The 21,380-nt window shown below is 39.8% G+C and overlaps 1 protein-coding gene across 1 annotated transcript in view; it reads right to left on the reverse strand.

Annotated features, from left to right (window-relative positions):
• C6H11orf80 (chromosome 6 C11orf80 homolog) overlaps positions 1–21,380 on the reverse strand; it is an 89,388-nt gene that overhangs the window by 35,482 nt on the left and 32,526 nt on the right. Inside the window, exon 4 of the mRNA XM_043970571.1 lies at positions 1,669–1,752. Coding sequence (XP_043826506.1) covers positions 1,669–1,752 — 84 coding nt within the window. The remainder of the gene's footprint in view (positions 1–1,668; positions 1,753–21,380) is intronic.

The following is a 21,380-nucleotide window of genomic DNA, read 5'->3' on the forward strand; positions in this document are numbered from 1 at the left end:
GCTCCCTCTGACCTGAGCGGAGCTATCCGAAAGATCCCGGATAGCCTGTGCTGAGGCACGGGATGCTCGAGCATCCCCCCAGCCCCAGCCCCAGCTGCAGCCCTGGTTGGCGGATTGGCTTGGTCTGTGGGGGTTCGGGAAGCCCTGAGATTTGAGTGGAGAAAAGAAAGATATATATAGACCTGGGGGTTAGAGAAGAGGTCAAGGGGCGGCTGACAAGATTAAAAAGGTTGGAGTGCGGCAGACTGGAGACGAGGCTACAAGGACGCAGGAGAAGGCTACAGGACTAGGAGCAGAGAAAAGAGAGGCCGAAGGGCAGACTGACGGAGCAGACAGACAGAAGGTTGGTGAGAGAGAAACACAGGGGTTCAGCGGTGGCAGTAAGGAGAGGAAAGTAACAAGCAGGGGGATTTACAAAGTGAAAGGGGCTCAGAGTTAGAATAAAGGACCTGAGTGCCCTAAGGCAAGAGGTGGCTAAGGCCCTTATTGTATTAAAGAAGTTCCAGGCTGCAGCAGGTAGGAAAGAGAAGCACTGCAATGCAGTCGGGTTGTACATTTTATTTCCCTGTATTCTTAATTTTAAATAGTATCTCATAAATAAACTCTGCTTTGATTATTTAGTTAAGAGGCTTCTTAATCTTTTGCTTATCAATTTTGGGAGTGGAGCAGTGTGGTGGAACTTTATAAACGGCCCACATTAAATTAATAGCAGTCAGATAGCCAGGTAGTCAGAAGTCCCCAGATTAGTCCTCCAGTCAGATTAGTCCCCCAAATTAGGCTAGTCATTTAAAATATTTCTACATTGAATGGCAACCGTGAAGGGACTTACGGCCCAATTATAATTTTTCTAAAATTATCGTTTTTTCATATAATCATAATTTTTCATAAGTCCAATTATAAATTTTTTCAAGATTAGATTAGTTAATTAATAATTTTTTTTTACAGTGCCTAGTTTGAGAAACAGCAGGGAAACCAATTGGGTCTTGTCTGGAAAAGGTAGGTTGGAGATGGAGCCCGTAGATGGGAGATGTGCCCAACAGCTGCACACTCCATTATCTCTGAGTGCGTCTGACAATGGGCCCTCAGACACATTTGGATGTCTGGGGGTCAAACACACCACAGAGAAATTCTCTAATCTGCTCTCATGGTCACTCTGGGGGGAAAGGGTTGAAGCAAGAGTTGGCGTGTGTAGAACAGAACGCGAGCACCAAAAGGAAAAGACACACCCAAGGTGACGTGGGGAGACCACCGCAAAGCTGAAGACAAAACCCCAAAGTCTGCATTGAAGGAGGGAACTCTTTCTCACTTATCTTACTAGGCTACTAGAGGGCACCACAGAAGATAGAGCACTGGGCTGGGCGTCAGGAAATACAGTCAAATCCAGTCTCAGACACTTGGCGGCCCTGTCATCTTAGGAAAGCTCCTTAACCTCTGTCGGCTTCAGTTTTCCTCAAATTAAATGGGGATGATAACAGCACCTGCACAGCAGGATGGTTATGAGCACCACGCTTAGCGCAGTGCCGGGCACATAGTAGGTGCTAAATCGGCACTGATTGACAGAAAGACCTTACTTTCAGCCATATAGAATCTCCAGTGAAAAAGATGACTCCTCCCCCACACCCCCCACTGCTCAGAAGAACAGCAATATCAAGTTAGTAAACAGGTTACCTTTGGGTGAACTATACTGGTTTTGTGCAGGAACTGCTTTATAACCAGACAGTCTGTCATCAAAGGTGTGGGCTTTTCATCAACCTGTTAAAAACACACAATAAGCCAAACGATCAGATTACAAATGGGCCGACATACGGTGCTGTTTCTTGGAAGAGAATGAATAGTTCACGTGAAGCTATTTGAGCCTTCAGAGGGTCAAAATTAAAAGGCAGGCAGAAGCTGACAGCTCCTTGAAGGAGGGGAAGCCCTTACAACCTCCTCTCAAGAGCTTGAACTTGACACATTAAGAGGCCAAGGGTGCTTGGAAAGAATGTAAACAAAGCAGTGGTTGAGGAAGATAATAGTATGAGAAAATATCTGTAAAGTTCTTTGCAAACCTTCAAGTAATCTATAAATGTTAGCTGCTATTATTAGATAATGGACCGGAGGAAACAGTGCTTAGAAGCAACATCCTCATCCGGGTTCACACTGGAGCTGATCCCTGCTACGTTTTAAATAAATTCCCAGAGCTACCACTGGCACTACCATACAACCGGAGTGATGTTTCTAAGTAGTTGATGGACTACATGGTTTCAAACACAAAAAACCAGCACGAAATATAGAGATTAGTGGTGAAAGGACCCTTAAGCATACCACTTAGTCCAACCTCTAATTTTACAGATCAAGGTAATAAAGTCTGGCGAAACATATCCAACATCACCCAGTCAGTGAGCCGCTATCAATAAAACACATCTTTGAAATGCATGAAGAGACAAGGGAGAGCCAGGGTCAGGGAGCATGATCCAAGTCCCCACTGGCCAAGAAGGAATGTCCCAAAGCAATCCTGCAGTGAAATGGCTCATAAAACCTGTGCTTTTCTTGTGCTTCTCATCAGAGGGGCTTTGTAAATACACAGCTCAATGGGAAGCTCATGACGTTGCCAGGTAACACAGAACCAGGCTTTCCTTTCCATCCCTTTTCTTCTTTCCCCAGGAAAGGAGCACACCAGACATTCTGTAAAAGTGTTCTGCTGCTGGGTCCAGGGCACTGGCCTCTGCTGGCCCACAGTAAGGCATCTGGAACAGCTGGGACACCCCCTTCCTATGGACCAAAGGAATGCTGCCACTCACCAGTCATGTAACTCTTGGCCTGTTCTCTCTGCCCTCACTGTGTCCAATTACCCCTGAGGGGAGCTTGCTGGAGCAAACCATGTTGCTAATGTGAGCATTATTTTCAGAGGCTGGCAGACAGGCCAGTGCATAGGCAGGGCTTAATGTTCTGGGGATTTTTGTTTATTTTTTTTTCGGGGCAATGGGGGTTAAGTGACCTGCCCAGGGTCACACAGATAGTAAGTGTCAAGTGTCTGAGGCCGGATTTGAACTCAGGTACTCCTGAATCCAGGGCCAGCGCTTTATCCATTGTGCCACCTAGCTGCCCCCTTGTTTATTTTTTTAAATCATAAAAGCATTTTATTATTTTCCAGTTACATGTAAATATAGTTTTCAACATTTGTTTTTATAAGACTTTGAGTTCCTAATTTTTCTCCCCGCTTCCGCAAGACAGAAAGCATTCTGATATAGGTTATATATGTAAAATCACATTAAACATTTTTGTATTAGTCATGTTGTAGAAGAAGAATCAGAAAAGGGAAAAACCTCAAAAAACCATAAAAAAGTAGAAACAGTATGGTTCTGTATACTCTTCAACCTATCAATACCACTACTATGTTGGTATCCTAAAAGAAATTTTAAAAAGAAGTTGAATTTGAAATCAGGGTGTTGCCTATCAATTTTTTGGGGGGGGTTTGTTTGTTTTGTTTTTGTTTTTGTTTTTGTTGGGCAATTGGGGTTAAGTGACTTGCCCAGGGTCACACAGCTAGTAAATGTCAAGTGTCTGAGGCTGGATTTGAACTCAGGTACTCCTGAATCCAGGGCCGGTGCTTTATCCACTGCGCCACCTAGCCGCCCCTGTTGCCTATCAATTGCAGAATGGCTGAACAAATTGTGGGATGAGGTTAGGATGGAACACTATTGTGCTGTAAGAAATGATGAAAAAAAAAAGAAATGATGAGCAGGATGCTATCAGAAGGACTTATGAAAAATGCAGGGGGCAGCTAGCTGGTGAAGTAGATAAAGCACCAGCCCTGGATTCAGGAGGACCTGAGTTGAAATTCAACCTCAGACAATTGACACTATCTGTGTGACCCTGGGCAAGTCACTTAACCTTCATTGTCCCACCCCGCCCCCCCAAAATGCAATCCATCTACAGAAAAATAACTGATGGTACCTGAATATAGATTGAAGTACATATTTTTTGTTAGTTCCTTTTTTTTTTTTGGTGGGGCAATGAGGGTTAAGTGACTTGCCCAGGGCCACACAGCTAGCTAGTGTCAAGTGTCTGAGGCCAGATTTGAACTCAGGTCCTCCTGAATCCAGAGCCAGTGCTCTATCCACTGTGCCACCTAGCTGCCCCATTAGTTTCTTTTTCTAAAGTTTTTTTGTCTGTTTTCTTTCACAACTTGACTAATGTGGAAATAAATGTTTTGCATGACTGCACATCTATAATTTATATTGAATTGCTTGAGTTCTTAAGGGGATGCGGGGAGGGAGGGAAGAAGAGAATTTTGGAACACAAAGTTTTAAAAATCGATGTGAAAATTTGTTTATACATGTAACTTGAGGAAAATTCTAAATAAACAAACAAATAAATGAATGAATAAATAAATAAATAAAATAGAAACAGTATGGTTCCATCTGCATCCAGATTCCAGAGTTCTTTTTTCTGAATGTGGATTCCATCATGAATCCTTTAGAATTGTCTTGGATCATTGTATTTCTGAGAAGAGTTAAATCTATCACAGCTGATCATCATACAATATTGCTATTCCTGTGACAATGTTCTGGCTCTGCTCACTTCACTCAGCATCAGTCCACTTAAGCCTTTCCACGTTTTTCTGAAATTTATTAATGTTCTGTTTTCACAATTGACATTTGCACCTTGCCAGGTGGGGACTTGAAATGATTTGCGATTGACCTTGTGCATTATTTTCTCAATGTTCCAACTTAGTGGTTTCCAACTGGTTTGTTTTTGTTTTTGTTTTTGTTTTTTTAGTGAGGCAATTGGGGTTAAGTGAATTGCCCAGGGTCACACAGCTAGTAAGTGTTAAGTGTCTGAGGCCGGATTTGAACTCAGGTCCTCCTGACTCCAGGGCCGGTGCTCTATCCACTATGCCACCTAGCTGCCCCTGTTTCCAACTGTTTTGAGCATGAGAACCCCCTTCTAAAGTAAAAAAATATATATATTTAGTAATTAGGGTTCAAACTATTTTGAACCATTAATATAACTGAAGAAATATATGACAAAAAGCTATGACTCTAGTAACACTTTTTTTTTTCTTTTTTGCGGGGCAATGGGGGTTAAGTGACTTGCCCAGGGTCACACAGCTAGTAAGCATCAAATGTCTGAGGCCGGATTTGAACCCAGGTCCTCCTGAATCCAGGGCTGGTGCTCTATTCACTGAGCCACCCAGCTGCCCCACTTCTAGTAACACTTTTAAATGAATTGGTATTCCTCACAAATAATATTTACATACATTTGGAAAACAGTAGTACATGCTCTACCAAGATATGCCTAGGTATCATATACATATACATATACATAAGGGACATTATTCAAACTATAGTCTATGTTTGTTTATTTACCAGTCTGCAAATCTGCTGGGGGTAAAGATGAATGACTGATAACAACACTGATGAAGTGTTGACTGTGTGCCAAACACTCTGGTTGTCAAAATGACTATGTGTGGCTTTGTACCTGGATTTGATGCTGCCTTAAAATAATTCCCAGGGGAGGAATGGCCAGGATTTATATGTTCCCAGGTAGATTACAAGCACCTAATAGGCAGCAACTGTGTTCTACTCCTGTGATGCCTACCAGATTCCTCCCTGAGTGCCTAGCAAGTCCTTAAGAAACAGCATGCTTTGTCGTTTTTTTGGCAGAAGGGTATTCTAACCCACTGCCCTTGCACTGGGGCTGATTGTCAGACTCCAGGAAAACAGGGGGCCTTCAGGGAATGCAGGGAAGAATTCCTAATCAGAAGGATCATCAAAAATAGAGAGATAAGGGGCAGCTAGGTGGTACAGTGGATAGAGCACCAGCCCTGGATTCAGGAGGACCTGAGTTCAAATCTGGCCTCGGACACTTAACAATTACTAGCTGTGTGACCCTAGGCAAGTCACTTAACCCCAGTTGCCTAACCAAAAAAAAAAGGGGGGGGAGGGGAGAGGGAGAGAGAGAGAGAGAGAGAGAGAGAGAGAGAGAGAGAGAGAGAGAGAGAGAGCAAGCGAGCACACAAGACCTATATAACTCATCCAGCCAATGGCACCCATTGGCTGAGCTGTCCTTTAGCGCCATCATAAACAAGGTCTTTACTGGGGCGGGGGGGGGGGGGGGGCGCGAGACTTGCTGCCCTGCTGCTAACTACAGACAAGTATGGCCAGCCAATGGCAGGGAAGCAGGTCCATTAGACTCCTTCACAAGAAGGGGAACATGAGTTACCTGAGAATGAAAAAGGTCTGTCTCTGCTCCTCTGGCAATGCCCAGGCCATGGGAGCTCTGCCCAATCCTAAGGCTACTGTATAACTAACCAGCTGTGTGGCCTTGAGTTATTTTCCTTCTATGAGCCTCAGTTTCCTCCTCCATAAAGTGGGCAGATTCCTTCCTCACAGGTCTAGCTGACATGAGAGAAGAGCAGGTGCTTTCCAAACCTTCATGTGTAAAAGATGTGAGCTGTGGTTGGATCTAGCTGAGGACAAACTCATGCAGGAACTGGCTAAGATCACATCAGCCCTGCTGTCCTTTCTGTTATGGAGTTGTTCTAAAGATGCTTTCAATGAGGCTTTGGCAGATGAATTTACATCCAAATTTTTCAACTCAATTATAAAAAGGAATCATTTGACACCATCTGTGCACACTGAATACAGAAGAGTAGAGCCTTTTCCTTACTGTCCTCTTCACTGCTTGTTCACCTGAACCATCACCATGTCCAAGGGTTTCAGCATGGACAAGCAGGCAATCAAAGCAGCAGTCCAGCAGCTTTTGGGGCTGAGCCAAGGTCACGGTCACCAAAGACAGGGATGTACAAAGGTCCTGGGGCTTTGGTTCCATCACCTTCACCAGCCCTGGACACAGTGGGGATGCCATGCTGATCAGAAGTGGACAAGCCACAGACCAAAGTGAACCATGGGGGAAAGTCATGCCAGGGCTCAAAATGAGCCACCTCCTGTGGTGGCAGAGACAGGGGGTTTAGTTACTCCAGAAGTAATGGTGACAGGGGTCAGGGCAGGAGAAGTTTGGGTACAGAGACTAGCGTGGTAGAAGCCAGGGAAGTGAGTGTGACTCAGGAGCCTTGTAAAGGGACAAGAATGACATCTGAGCTGACCTGTGCCGGGCAGAGTTAAAATTCTTCCTGACTCAAGGTGATCCATACTTCAAATGACCATATTCATAGAGACTTTTTGGAGCACTGCTGAAACAGAATTCCTTTAGATGGACTTTCCCCTTCATTGGTCTCTTAGTTTGCTACATGAGGTGTATGGGGTGTTAAGGGAGCACTAGCACCTCTGGCATAAGGGCTTATTGAGCTCTTTTCATGGCTAATCATCCACGTTGGGTGCCCAATCAGTTACCCAACTCTCACCTGCGGCTCCAAAAAGCTGTAACATGCACCGCAGTAAAACCATCTTGGTCAAACCATCTCAGCAGATGGGCTAAACCAGGTTAAGGGTAACTGACAGGTCTCCAATCTATTGGTGAGGTAAGTGACTGTCTACCCCAAGCATGTAAAGACATTGCTTCGTAGAATAGGTAGATGAGCACAATTTGTTCCAACAGCCATGAAGGTGGCTACAGTAGGCGCTGTGGAGCACTTAAAGTTTGGTCAGTCATTAAAGATGCCAACGTCCCCCACTGCATCCCAGGCCATGCTGACTTTTGTCCTGCCCCATGACCTCTACGATTTATGAAGAGAGAGTGAAACGGATGACTTTGTGCAGTTCTGCCTCACTTAAGTCCAATTTACATTCAAGTCAAGATATCACTCTATGACGTCCTTGGTCCTCTGAAATGAAGGGCAAACAGCAACAAGTTTGCTACATGCTGGCCTGGAGGCCCCTAGAATGATGATCCACACAAACTTTCATTAAGAAAGCTCCAGTCATTCCTGGGGGTTTTAAAATCCATTTGCGGGCCGACCTCAGACACTTGACACATACTAGCTGTGTGACCCTGGCTAAGTCATTTAACCCCAATTGCCTCACCAAAACAAAAACAAAAACAAAAAAATCCACTTAGAAGAGTTTTCTTTTTGCCTCCTGATAGTTTGTTGAGTTGCTGGCCTTGCCTTAGTTTTGCTCCAGCTGAGAAACTTGGCCAAGATTATTATAATGCCTTGCTTCCTTAGCAAGCAGCAAACAGGTGTCTAGGCTACTTGGTCTGCCTGACTTACAAATAAATTTTTTCTTATTTTTAATTTTTATTTTCAGTTCCAAATTCTCATCCTCCCTTCCCCACCTGTTGAGAAGGCAAGAAATATGATATCCATTATACATAAGAAGTAATGCAAAACGTATTTCCACGTTAGCCATGTTAAAAAAAAAAAGAAGCAACAAAGAGGGTATAAGATACACATTCAACTAAGTATAGTAATATATCTTACCCTGCAGGAAAGTAGGAGGGGAAGGGGATAAGGGGGGGAGGGGTGAAAGAAGGGAGGGAAGATTGGGGGAGAGGGCAGTCGGAAGCAAAACACTTTTGAGGAGGGATAGGGTCAAAGAAGATAGAAAATAGAGTAAATATCAAGGGGAGGGAATAGGATAGAGAGAAATACAGTTAGCAATAGTAACTGTGAAAAAAATTTGAAGCAAGTTTGTCTAATAGGCCTCATTTCTCAAACACATAGAGAACTGAGTAAAATTTGTTAAAATAAGAGCCATACCCCAATTGATAGTTGATCAAAAGACATGAAGTTTTCAGATGAAATAATCAAAGCCACCTATAGCCATATGAAAAAAAATGCTCTAAGTTACTATTGATTGGAGAGATTCAGGTCAAAACAATTCTACTCATACCTACTGGATTGGATAATAGGACAGCAGAGGAAAATGACAAATGTTATAGGGGATATGAGGAAAATGAGACATTAATTCACTCTTGGTAAAGTTGTAAACTGATTGAAACATTCTGTAGAACAGTTTGGAACTATGGCCAAAGGGCTATAAAACCGTGCATATTGGTTTTTTTTAAACCATGCATATTCTTAGACCTTAGGATACCACTACTAGGTTGGTATCCTAAAAGAGATTTTTTAAAAGTTGAATTCGAAATTGGGGTGATGCCCATCAGTTGGGGAATAGCTGAACAAATTGTGGGATGAGATTATGATGAAACACCATTGTGCTGTAAGAAATGATGAGCAGGATGCTATCAGAAAAACCTGGAAAGACATACATGAGCTGATGCAAAATGAAATTCACTGTATACAAAATAACAGCAATATTGTAAGATGATTTGCTGTGAATGACTTAGTTATTTTCAGCAATACAATGATCAAGACAACTCTGAAGGACGTATGAAAAATGCAATCCATCTACAGAGAAAGAACTGATGGTATCTGAATACAGACTGAAGTATAATTTTTTTGTTAGTTCTTTTTTCTAAAGTTTTTTGTCAGGGGCAGCTAGGTGGTGCAGTGGATAGAGCACCGGCCCTGGAGTCAGGAGGACCTGAGTTCAAATCTGGCCTCAGACACTTAACACTTACTAGTTGTGTGAACTTAGGCAAGTCACTTAAACCCAATTGCCTCACAAAACAAAACAAAAAAAAAAAAACAAAATAAAGTTTTTTGTCTGTTTTATTTCACGACCTGACTAATGTGGAAATGTTTTGCATGACTGCATATCTATAATTTATATTGAACTGCTTGAGTTCTTAAGGAGGTGTGGAGAGGGAGGAAGAGAATTTGGAACACAAAGTGTTAAAAATCGATGTTAAAATTTGTCTTTACATGTAATTTGGGGAAAAATAAATAAAATAAAAATTAAGAAAAAAAATAAGCAAGAAAAATAAAGGGAAAAAATGCTTCCATCTGCACTCAGTCCATCAGTGCTGGTTCTAGAGGTGGGTAGCATTTTTCATTATGAGCCCTTTGTAACTAACTGTCTTAGATCACTGTATTTATCAGAATAGCTAAGTCTCTCATAGTTGATTATTGTTACAATATTGCTGTTACTGTGTGGATTGTTTTCCTGGTTGTGCTTACTTTATTTTGCATCAGTTCATATGTCTTCCCAGATTTTTCTTCTCTTTTTTTCCTTTCTTTTTTCTTTTTTTTTTTTGCAGGGCAATGAGGGTTAAGTGACTTGCCCAGGGTCAAACAGCTAATAAGTGTCAAATGTCTGAGGCCAGATTTGAATTTAGGTCCTCCTGAACCCAGTGCTGGTGCTTTATCCACTGTGCCACCTAGCTGCCCCCCAGATTTTTCTGAAACCAGCTCCTTCATCTTTTCTTATAACGTGAAAAGTATTCCATCACATTCATATAACACAATTTGTTCAGCCATTCCTCAATTGATGGACATTTCCTCAATTTCCATGTCTTTGTCATCACACAAAAAGAGTTGCTATAAATATTTTTTGTACATATGTGTACAAAAATAGTCTTCTTTCTTTGATCTCTTTGAGGGTATAACCCAAGTAGAAGTACTGTTGAATTAAAGGGTCTATACAGTTTAATAACACTGGGGGCGGGGCAGCTGGGTGGCGCAGTGGATAGAGCACTGGCCCTGGATTCAGGAGGCCCTGAGTTCAAATCCAGCCTCAGACACTTGACACTTACTAGCTGTGTGACTCTGGGCAAGTCACTTAACCCCAATTGCCTCACCAAAAAACAAACAAAACAAAAACAAAACACTGGGGGCATAGTTTCAAATTGCTTTCCAGAATGGTTAGACTAGTTTCACAGCTCTACCAACAGTACATTAATGTATCTGTCTTCCCATGTCCTCCCCAACATTTATAATTTTCCTTTTCTATTATGTTAACCAATCTGATGGGTGTGAAGTGGTGCCTCAGAGTTGTTTTATTTTTATTTCTCCAATTATTAGTGACTTAGAGCATTTTTTCATATGGCTTGTATTTTCATATAGCTTGTATTTCTTCTTCTGAAAATTGTCTGTTTATATCCTTTGACCATTTGTCAGTTGGGGGAAAGGAGGGGTTTTTTTGCAGGCAATGGGGGTTAAGTGACTTGCCCAAGGTCACACAGCTAGTAAGTGTCAAGTGTCTGAGGTCGAATTTGAACTCAGGTCCTCCAGAATCCAGGGCTGGTGCTTTAACCACTGTGCCATCTTTTTTTAAAAAGTTACTGCTCCCTATAAATTCCAAAGGATAGATCTGAGAATTATCATGAGAAGTTTTTGAAAAGGTTTGCCAATATCTCTTTTTTTAATTGGGAGAAAAATCCTTGTATTCTGGCTTTGCAAGGTAAGAAGGCAGAGAAAATACAGTTTTATGCTGATTGTAACTATCCAAAGCACTTTTATTATGCTCTAAAGGCTATTTATGAACCAAAGAGCTATGGTGCATCTCAGCCCCTCAGTGCTGATAGAGGCACATTGATTAGTGATAAGGACATGATCTTGGAGAGATGGGATGAACACCTCTCTACTGTTCTCAACAGAGTATGATCAATCAATGCTGAAGCCACTGTCCAAAATATACCTCAGATTGAAGTCAATCTCTCTCTAGCCAAATTTTCCATTGAAGAAGAGGTTATCAATGCCATTAGGTTCCCCTCCTGTGGCAAAGTGCCTGGTGCTAATTCTATTCCAGCAGATATTTACAAGGCAAGGGGTCCAAGCTGACTGAAATTTTCCAGGTTACATGGCAAGAGAAGGTTGTCTGTGCATCTCTTTAAAAGTAAAGGAGGGGGGGGGCAGCTAGGTGGAGCAGTGGATAAAGCACCGGCCCTGGATTCAGGAGTACCTGAGTTCAAATCCGGCCTCAGACACTTGACACTTACTAGCTGTGTGACCCTGGGCAAGTCACTTAACCCCCATTGCCCCGCAAAACAAAAAAAAAAAAAAAAAGTAAAGGAGGGGGGGCAGCTAGGTGGTGCAGTGGATAAAAGCATTGGCCTTGGATTCAGGAGTACCTGAGTTCAAACCTGGCCTCAGACACTTGACACTTACTAGCTGTGTGACCCCGGGCAAGTCACTTAACCCCCATTGCCCAGCAAAAAAACAAAACAACAAAACAAAACAAAACAAAAAAAGTAAAGGAGGGGCAGCTAGTTGGCTCAGTGGATAGAGCAGCGGCCCTGGAGTCAGGAGGACCTGAGTTCAAATCTGGCCTCAGACACTTAACACTTACTAGCTGTGCGACCCTGGGCAAGTCACTTAACCCCAATTGCCTCACTAAAAAAAAAAAAAAAGGAAATAGACTGTCCTGTGACAATCACAAAAGGCTCTCCCTCTTCCCCTCTCTCTGTAATTACTGGCATGATTCTTGCCAGAGGCCTCCTTAATAGGCTGCCTTGGAAGATGGTCATCTACCTGAGAGCCAGTGTGGCTTCAGAAAGAGCTGAGGAATGGTCAACATGATATTTGCTGCCCTACAATTCCAGAAGAAATGCCAGGAGCAGAACAGAGGTTTGTACATAAGATTAGCCAACCTAACCAAGGACTTTGACACTGTCAATCATGAGGGTTTGTGAAAGATCATAGGGAAATGTGGTTGCCTAGAGAAAGAAGTTCATCAGTATTGTATACCAGTTCCATGACAGCATGCTTGCATGGGTTCTGAATAATGGATGGTGCTCTCAAGCTTTTCCAGTCACCAGGTGGAATGAAGCAAGGCTTTTTTATGCTTGTGAAACCTGGACAGTCTACCAGCACCATGTCAGGAAACTGAATCACTTCGGAATACAACTCTGATGGACTGGCCACATTGTTTGAATACCAAACATATGTCTGCCTAAAAGACTATTTGACAGAGAACTCACACAAGGCAGGAGCTCACATGAAGGGGAGAACTGATACAAGGACACTCTCAAAGTCTCTCTGAAGCATTTGGGAAATCAATTGCATGGCATGGGAAACCCTGGCACAGGATGGCCCAGCATGACATACCCTCATTAAAGAAGGATCTGTGTTGGGGAAGCTAGGTGGCGCAGTGGATAGAGCACCGGCCCTGGAGTCAGGAGTACCTGAGTTCAAATCCGGCCTCAGACACTTGGCACTCACTAGCTATGTGACCTCAGGCAAGTCACTTAACCCCCATTGCTCCCCCCCCAGAAAAAAACAAAAAAAACCCCCACAAAAATAAAAAGAGAGAGGTTGAGGAAAATTAGGTTAAAAAAAGTCAGAGTAATGCAAGAAAATCAAGAAAACTATCAAAGAAAGTTAACCAATTGGAAAAAGAGATTGAAAATCTTATGGAAGAAAATAATTCCTTAAAAATTAGAATTGGCTAGCTGTGTGACCCTGGGCAAGTCACTTAACCCCCACTGTCCCACAAAAAAAATTAGGATTGGGCAAGAGAAAGCTAAGGACTTCATAGAACACAAAGAAATAATAAAACAAAATCAAAAGAATAAAAAAATGAGAAGAGAATGTGAAACATCTCATTAGAAAAACAACTCAAGAAATGATGAGCAGGATGATTTCAGAAAAACTGGGAAAGACTTACATGAACTGATACAGATTTAAGTGAGCAGAGCCAGGAAAACATTATACACAATAACAGCAATATTGTATGATGAACAATTGTGAATGGCTTGGCTATTTTCAGCAAGGCAATGCTCCAAGACAATCCCAAAGGCGTTCTGACGAAAAATGCTATCTGCCTCCAGGGAAGGGGGGGTGGGGGGGAGGAGGACGCGCGCATCTGAATAGAGACCAAGGGATACTATTTTTCACGTTCTTTCTTTTTTTGTTTTGTTTGAGGATTTTGTCCCCAAAATGACTAATATGGAAGTGTTTTACAAGATTACACATGTATAATCTGTAAAGTTGCTATCTGTAAGGGGCTAAAATTCTAGCGTTATTCCAACTCTCACCAATCTATATCAGATTGCTTACTATCTTAGGGAGGTGGGAGAGGAGGGATGAAAGGATAGAATCTGAAACTCAAAACTTAACAACAAATATAAAAAAATTGTTTTCACATGTAATTAGGGACAAATAAAATACTTTAAAATAAAAAAGGGAAAGAAAATAAAAACAACTCACCTGGAGACAGATCAAGGAGAGATAATATAAGAATTACTGGACTACCTGAAAGTTATGATAAAAAAAAGTCGAGATGCTATACTTTAAGAAATCATTGAAGGATATTGCCCTGAAGGTTTAGAATGAGAAGATAAAATAGAAATAGAAAAAAATCCACTGATTCCCACCTGAAAGAGATCTCATGATAAAAACTCACAGGATCATCAAAGCCAAATTTCAAAGTTCCCAGATCAAGGAGGAAATACTACCAGAAATTAGAAAATTAAAAAAAAAAAATTAATGTGGAGAAGCAGCTAGGTGGCACAGTGGATAGAGCACAGGCCCTGGAATCAGGAGGACCCAAGTTCAAATCGAGCCTCAGACAGCTGACACTAGCTGTGTGACCCTGGGCAAGTCACTTAACCCCAAATGCCTCACAAAAAACAAACAAACAAACAATAATGTGGAGCTACAGACAGGATAACACAAGACTTATCAGCTTTCACATTAAAAGACCAAAGGAAAGGAATAATATATTCCAAAGAGCAAATGAGCCGGGCTTATAACCAAGAATAACTGAATCCAGAAAAGCTGTGTGCTATTCTGAATGGGGAAAAAATAGATATTTAATGAACTAAAGGACATTTGGGTATTTGTAAAGAAAAGACCAGAACTTAATAGAAAATCTGACCTACTAGATTCAGGGGAAACATAAAAATGTAAACATTAAAGACCAATTATAAAGGACTTAATAAGGTCAAAATCTTTACTTAGAAGGGAAAATGCTATCTGTAACTCTTAAGAATGGGCAGCTAGGTGGTACAGTGGATAGAGCACTGGCCCTGGATTCAGGAGGACCTGAGTTCAAATCCGACCTCAGACACTTAACACTTACTAGCAGTGTGACCCTGGGCAAGTCACTTAACCCCAATTGCCTCACCAAAAAAAAAAGTTATCATTACCTGGGTAGTTTGAAAGGGCATGCATATACCCTTTGACCCAGCAATACCACTACTACGTCTATATCCCAAAGAGATCATAAAAAAGGGAAAGGCATCTACATGTACAAAAATATTTATAGCAGCTCTCTTTGTGGTAGCAAAAAATTAGAAATCGAGGGGATGACCATCAATTGGGGAACAGCTAAATAAGTTGTGATATATGAATGTAATGGAATACTATTGTGCTATAAGAAATAATAGGCAGATGGATTTCAGAAAAACCTGGAAAGGCTTACATGAATTGATGCTGAATGAAATGAGCAGAACCAAGAGAATATTGTACACAGTATTAACAACATTTTGTGATGATCAATTGTGATAGACTTAACTCTTCTCAGCAATACAATGATCCAAGACAATGCCAAAAGACTTAAGATGGAAAATGCGCTCCACATGCAGAAAAAGAACCATGGAATCAGAATGCAGACTGAAGCATACTATTTTCACTTTTATTGTTGCTTTTTTGTTATTGTTCTTGTTTATTCTTGCAGGTTTTTTCTCCTTTTGTTCTGATTAATGTGGAAATATATTTTTAATTGTCTATAGTTATTTTATTTTTTATTTAGAATTTTTTCCCAAATTACATGTAAAAACAAATTTTAACATCAATTTTTTTTTTTTAACTGAGGCAAGTGGGGTTAATCGACTTGCCCAGGGTCACACTGCTAGTAAGCATTAAGTCCCTGAGACTGGATTTGAACTCAGGTACTCCTGAGTCCAGGGCCGGTGCTCTATCCACTGCGCCACCTAGCTGCCCCTAACATCAATTTTTAAAACTTTGTGTTCCAAATTCTCTTCCTCCCCCCTCCACACCCCCCTCAAGAATTTAAGCAATTCAATATAAGTTATACATGCAAAACAATTGTGGAAATATGTTTAACATGATAGTAATGTATAATCTATATCAAATTGCTTGCTGGCCTTGGGAGGGGAGAGGGAAGGGGGGGGGAGAAAATTTTGGAACTCAAAAATATCTTTACATGTAATTGAGAAAAATAAAAAATAAATTAAAGAAAATTTAAAAGGGCATGCATAGATAGAAGGATTGGGATTGAGTTGAGTAGGATAGGATGATTCAAAAAATAAAATTGGGTGGGGAGAGGTAATATGAATCAATTATTGCTTACAAATGAGCTAAGAATGAAAGAACTGTTACAATGGAGGCAGGAAGAGGTGGAAAGCTGGTAGTGCTAGAACTTTATTTTCATCAGAAGTGGGTTAAAAAGGCAATAACATATACATAAAGAAGGGTATAAAAATCACCTTAACTTACAGAGAAATAGTACCACAAAGGAATAGGATAAGAGAAGAACTTTTAGAAGGCTGTGTAGATCAAGAAATAGGAGAATAGGGGCAGCTGGGTGGTGCAGTGGATAGAGCACCAGCCCTGGATTCAGGAGGACCTGAGTTCAAATCTGACCTCAGACACTTGACACTTACTAGCTGTGTGACCCAGGGCAAGTCACTTAACCCCAACTGCCTCACTAAAAAAAAAAAAAAAAAAGGAAAAGAAAAGAAATAGGAGAATAAGAGGAAAGGATAAGGGCGGGACTTTTAGAAAGGTGGATAGATTAAGGAATAGGAGGATAAGGGGAGGAGGAATAGGGTAAAAAGAGAGGAAAGAATAAACAATGATAAAAAATAGGATAGAGGGAAACACATTAATAATTATAACTTTGAATGTGGATGGGATGAATTCATCCATAAAACAGAAACAGATAGCAGAATGGCTTAAAAATCAGAATATGACAATATATTGAAAAATAAAGGGCTATAGTAGAATTTATTGTGCTGCAGCTGATGTAAAAAAATAGCAGTAGTGATCATGATCTCAGACAAAATTAAAGCTAAAATAGATGTAATTAAAAGAGATAAATAGGGAAACTACATTGTGATAAAAGGTACCATAGATAATGAAGCAATATCAATACTAAATGTACATGCACTAATTGCTATAGCATCCAAATTTTTAAAGGAAAAGCTAAATGAATTACAGATAGAAATATCTGTATTTGTATAGCAAAACTATAACAGTGGTGAACTTTAGTCTTCCCCTCTTAGAACTAGATAAATCTAGCCAAAAAGTAAAGAAGAAAGAAGTCAAGGAGATGAATAGAATTTCAGATACCTGGAGATAATTCAATGGGAATAGAAAGGAATATACCTTTTTCTCAGTGTTGCATGATACCTTTAAAAAAAACTGACCATGTATTAGGGCATAAGAACTTTATAGTTAAATGTAGAAAAGCAAAAATATTAAATGCATCCTTTTCCAATCATAATACAATAAAATTATATTTAATAAGGGGCCGTGGAATCATAGATTAGAATAAATTGGAGGCTAAATAATCTAATCTTAAAGAATGAGTGGGTTAGGGGCAGCTAGATGGAGCAGTGGATAGAGCACCGGCCCTGGAGTCAGGAGTACCTGAGTTCAAATCCAGCCTCGGACACTTAACACTTACTAGCTGTGTGACCCTGGGCAAAAAGAATGAGTGGGTTAAAGAACATGTCTTAGAAACAATAAGTAATTTTATTATTATTATTATTTTTTTTTTTAGTGAGGCAGTTGGGGTTAAGTGACTTGCCCAGGGTCACACAGCTAGTAAGTATTAAGCGTCTGATGCCGGATTTGAACTCAGGTACTCCTGACTCCAGGGCCGTGCTCTATCCACTGCGCCACCTAGCTGCCCAGTAATTTTATTATTAAAGAGAATGATAATCATGAAACAATATATCAAAACCCATGGGAAAATTGATATGCCCATGAAATTTGCAGGTGAAACATGCAGATGAAAATTGATCTAAATTTGGGTGGGGAGAGGTAATATGAATCAACTATTTCTTACAAATGAGCTAAGAATGAAAGAACTGTTACAATGGAGGCAGGAAGAGGTGGAAAGCTGGTAGTGCTAGAACTTTATTTTCATCAGAAGTGGGTTAAAGAGGCAATAACATATACATATAGAAGGGTATAAAAATCACCTTAACTTACAGATGTGGTAAAAAGTTTTAAGAGTCAGTTAGATAATGGAGAGACGCCAGGTTTTTTTTAGGACCACCCTTTTGGGGAGGAGACCAACAGCATGAGCTACGCACACCAGTCCGCCTGCGACGCACGCCAGACTGCCTGCTGAGCACTCGACTTCCAGGGTGCGAGCTTAAAAGGCAAGGAGAGAACGGAAGTGGGGCCTTTTTCCTGCTCCGCTGGTCTCCTGGCTGCGCTGCACAGAGACTCGGACTGGAGTTTGACTCGGCCCGGCTCTCGGTTAACAGCACTCGCTTGACTCGGTCTCTCTCCCCAAAGGTGGCCTTCGGCTTTTGGTGAGTTTTATACGTAATATAGACTAAGCCTAGACTTAAGACGATTTGTATTGTATTTCTACTTTCCTATCCTTCTAATCAACATCACCTTGTGACTACCATACAATAAAGGCTCTATCTAGAAAACCAGAAGCTTCTTCCATTTACTAGTCTGGGAGATAAATTAAGGGAAAGGTTAAGTAGGGTAGATTTATGATCTAATATCCAATTTTAATCTCACACAGAGAAATAGTACCACAGGAAAATAGACAGAATAGACCAGTGAAATGGGTGTGCAATTTAAAAAACTAGAAAAAGGAAAAATAAAAAATCTCTAATTAAACACCAATTTGGAAAGCCTAAAAATTAAAGGTAAAATTGAATTTAAGAAAAGTATTGAATTAATAAATAAAACTATAAGTTGGTTTTATGGAAAAAACCATTAAATAGATAAACCATTGGTTAATGTGAAAAAGATAGAGAAGAAAACCAAATTACTAGTATCAAAAATGAAAAGGCTGACTATACCACTAGTGAAGGTGAAATCAAAATAATTATTGAATTATTTTGCCAAGGTATTTGCCAATAAATTTAACAATTTAAGTGAAATAGAAGAATATTTACAAAAATATAAACTGCCTAGATTAACAGAAGAGGAAATAGAATATCTATATAAACCTATTTTAGAAAAAGAAACTGTTAGACCATAAATGAGCTTCTTTAAGAAAAAAGCATCAGGACCAGATGGATTTACAAGTGAATTCAACCAAACATTTAAAGATAACTAATTTCAATATTAAATGAATTATTTGGAATAATAGGCAAAGAAGTCCTATCAAATTTCTTCTTTAAATCAATTATGGTACTGATAACTAAACCAGGAAAAGCAAAAACAGAAAAAGAAAATTACAGAACAATTTCATTAATGAATACGGATGCAAAAATTCTAAATAAGACAGTAGCCAGGAGACAACAACAATTTTTCACAAAGATAATATATGGTGACCAAGTAGTTTTTATACCAGAAATTCAGGAATGGTTTAACATAATCGATTATATCGATGATAAAAGTAACTAAAGTCCTATGGTTACATCAATAGATTAAAAAATTTTTTTGATAAAATACAACACTCATCATTATTATTAAAAACACTTGAAAGCATAGATAAGTGTTCTTTCCCTTAAAATGATAAGAAGCATTTACCTGATATCATCAGTACACATTATTTCTAATGGGGATAAGCTTAGAAGCCTTAATAAGATTGAGTGAAATAAGGAGGGGCAGCTAGGTGGCACAGTGGATAAAACACTGGCCCCAAATTCAGGAGGACCTGAGTTCAAATCCAGCCTCAGACATTTGACACTTACTAGCTGTGTGATCCTGGGCAAATCACTTAACCCTCAATGCCCTCCCCACAAAAAAGAAAGAGTAAAATAAGGATGTCCATTACCACCAATATCATTCAATACTGGATTAGAAATGCTAGCAATAGCAATAAGAGAAGAAAAAAGAAATTGAAGGAACCATAATGGGAAATGAGGAAATAAAACCATCTCTTTTTTGCAGACAAAATGATGATATCCTTGGAAAATCCTAAAAGTTCAACTAAAAAGTCAGTTGAAACAATTAATAATTTTAGCAAAGTAGCAGGATATAAAAAGAAACGTACATAAATCATCAATATTTCTATATATCACCAACATAGCTCCACAAGAAAAGATAGTAATATATACCTCACTTAAAAAACTGGAGACTGTATAAAATACCTGGTATACACCTGCCATGACAAACCCAAGAACTGTATGAACATAATTATAAAAATACTTTTTGTACAAAGTTAGATTTAAATAATTAGAAAGATATTAATTGTTCATGGGTGGGCAGAGCCAATAATATAAAAATGATAATTCTACCTATACTAATTTATTTATCCAATACCATCCCAATTAAATTATTCAATAAAAATCACTTTATTGAGCTATAAAAATAATTTAAAATTAATTTTTGACCATTTGTTCTTCCAAATATCGAAGGAATTAATGAAAAAAAATTTAAAGGAAAGAAGGTTAGCAGTACCAGATCTTAAACTATAGTATAAGGCATATATATATGGATTACATTATCACAACTAACTACTACTGGCTAGGAAATAGAAAGGTGAATTATTGTAACAGAGTAAACATATAATATACGGTTATGAATTATTACAGTAACCTTGTGTTCGACAAACGTAAGGATTAAAGCTCTTGGGGGGTTGCTAGGTGGCACAGTGGATAGGGTACCAGCCCTGGAGTCAGGAGTACCTGAGTTCAAATCCGGCCTCAGACACTTAACACTTACTAGCTGTGTGACCTTGGGCAAGTCACTTAACCCCAATTGCCTCACTTAAAAAAAAAAAAGGATTAAAGGTCTTGGGAGAAGCATACACTATTTGGTAAAAATTGTTGGGAATATTGGTAGAAATTGGGTATAGATCAATATCTTGCACCATTTACCAAAATAAGGTCAAAATGAATATATGACTTAAAGGGAGATATTAAGAAAACTAGAAGAACATGGAACACTTTACCTATCAGACTAATGAATGGGAGAAGAATTTATGAATAAACAAGAGATAAAGAACATTGTAAGATGTAAAATGGAGAATTCTCATTACATTAAATTAAAATTTTTCTGTACAATTAAAACCAACATAGCAAAGATTAAAAGGAAAGAGGCAGCTAGATGACACAGTGGATAAAGCACTGGCCCTGGATTCAGGAGGACCTGAGTTTAAATCCAGCCCCAGACACTTGACACTTACTAGCTGTGTGACCCTGGGCAAGTCATTTAACCCTCATTGCCCTGCAACAACAACAACAACAACAACAAAAAAGAAAGAAGAAATGATGAGCTGGTAGATTTTACAAAAACCTGGAAAAACTTGCACGAAATAATGAAAAGTGAAGTGAGCAGAACCGAGAATATTGTATACAGTAACAGCAATATTGTTAGAAGAATAATTGAGAACAACCAAGTTATTGTGAGTACTAGGAAGATGTTGTCCATCTCCAGAGAAAGAACCAATAAACAGAAGCACACATAGTATGGTTTTACATATAGTCACAGGCCTGTGTTAAATGGTGGTCTTCTCTAGTGTGGGGTGGGGAGGAAGAGAGAC

This window comes from Dromiciops gliroides, chromosome 6 (assembly GCF_019393635.1).
Source record: "Dromiciops gliroides isolate mDroGli1 chromosome 6, mDroGli1.pri, whole genome shotgun sequence".
Taxonomy (NCBI): domain Eukaryota; kingdom Metazoa; phylum Chordata; class Mammalia; order Microbiotheria; family Microbiotheriidae; genus Dromiciops; species Dromiciops gliroides.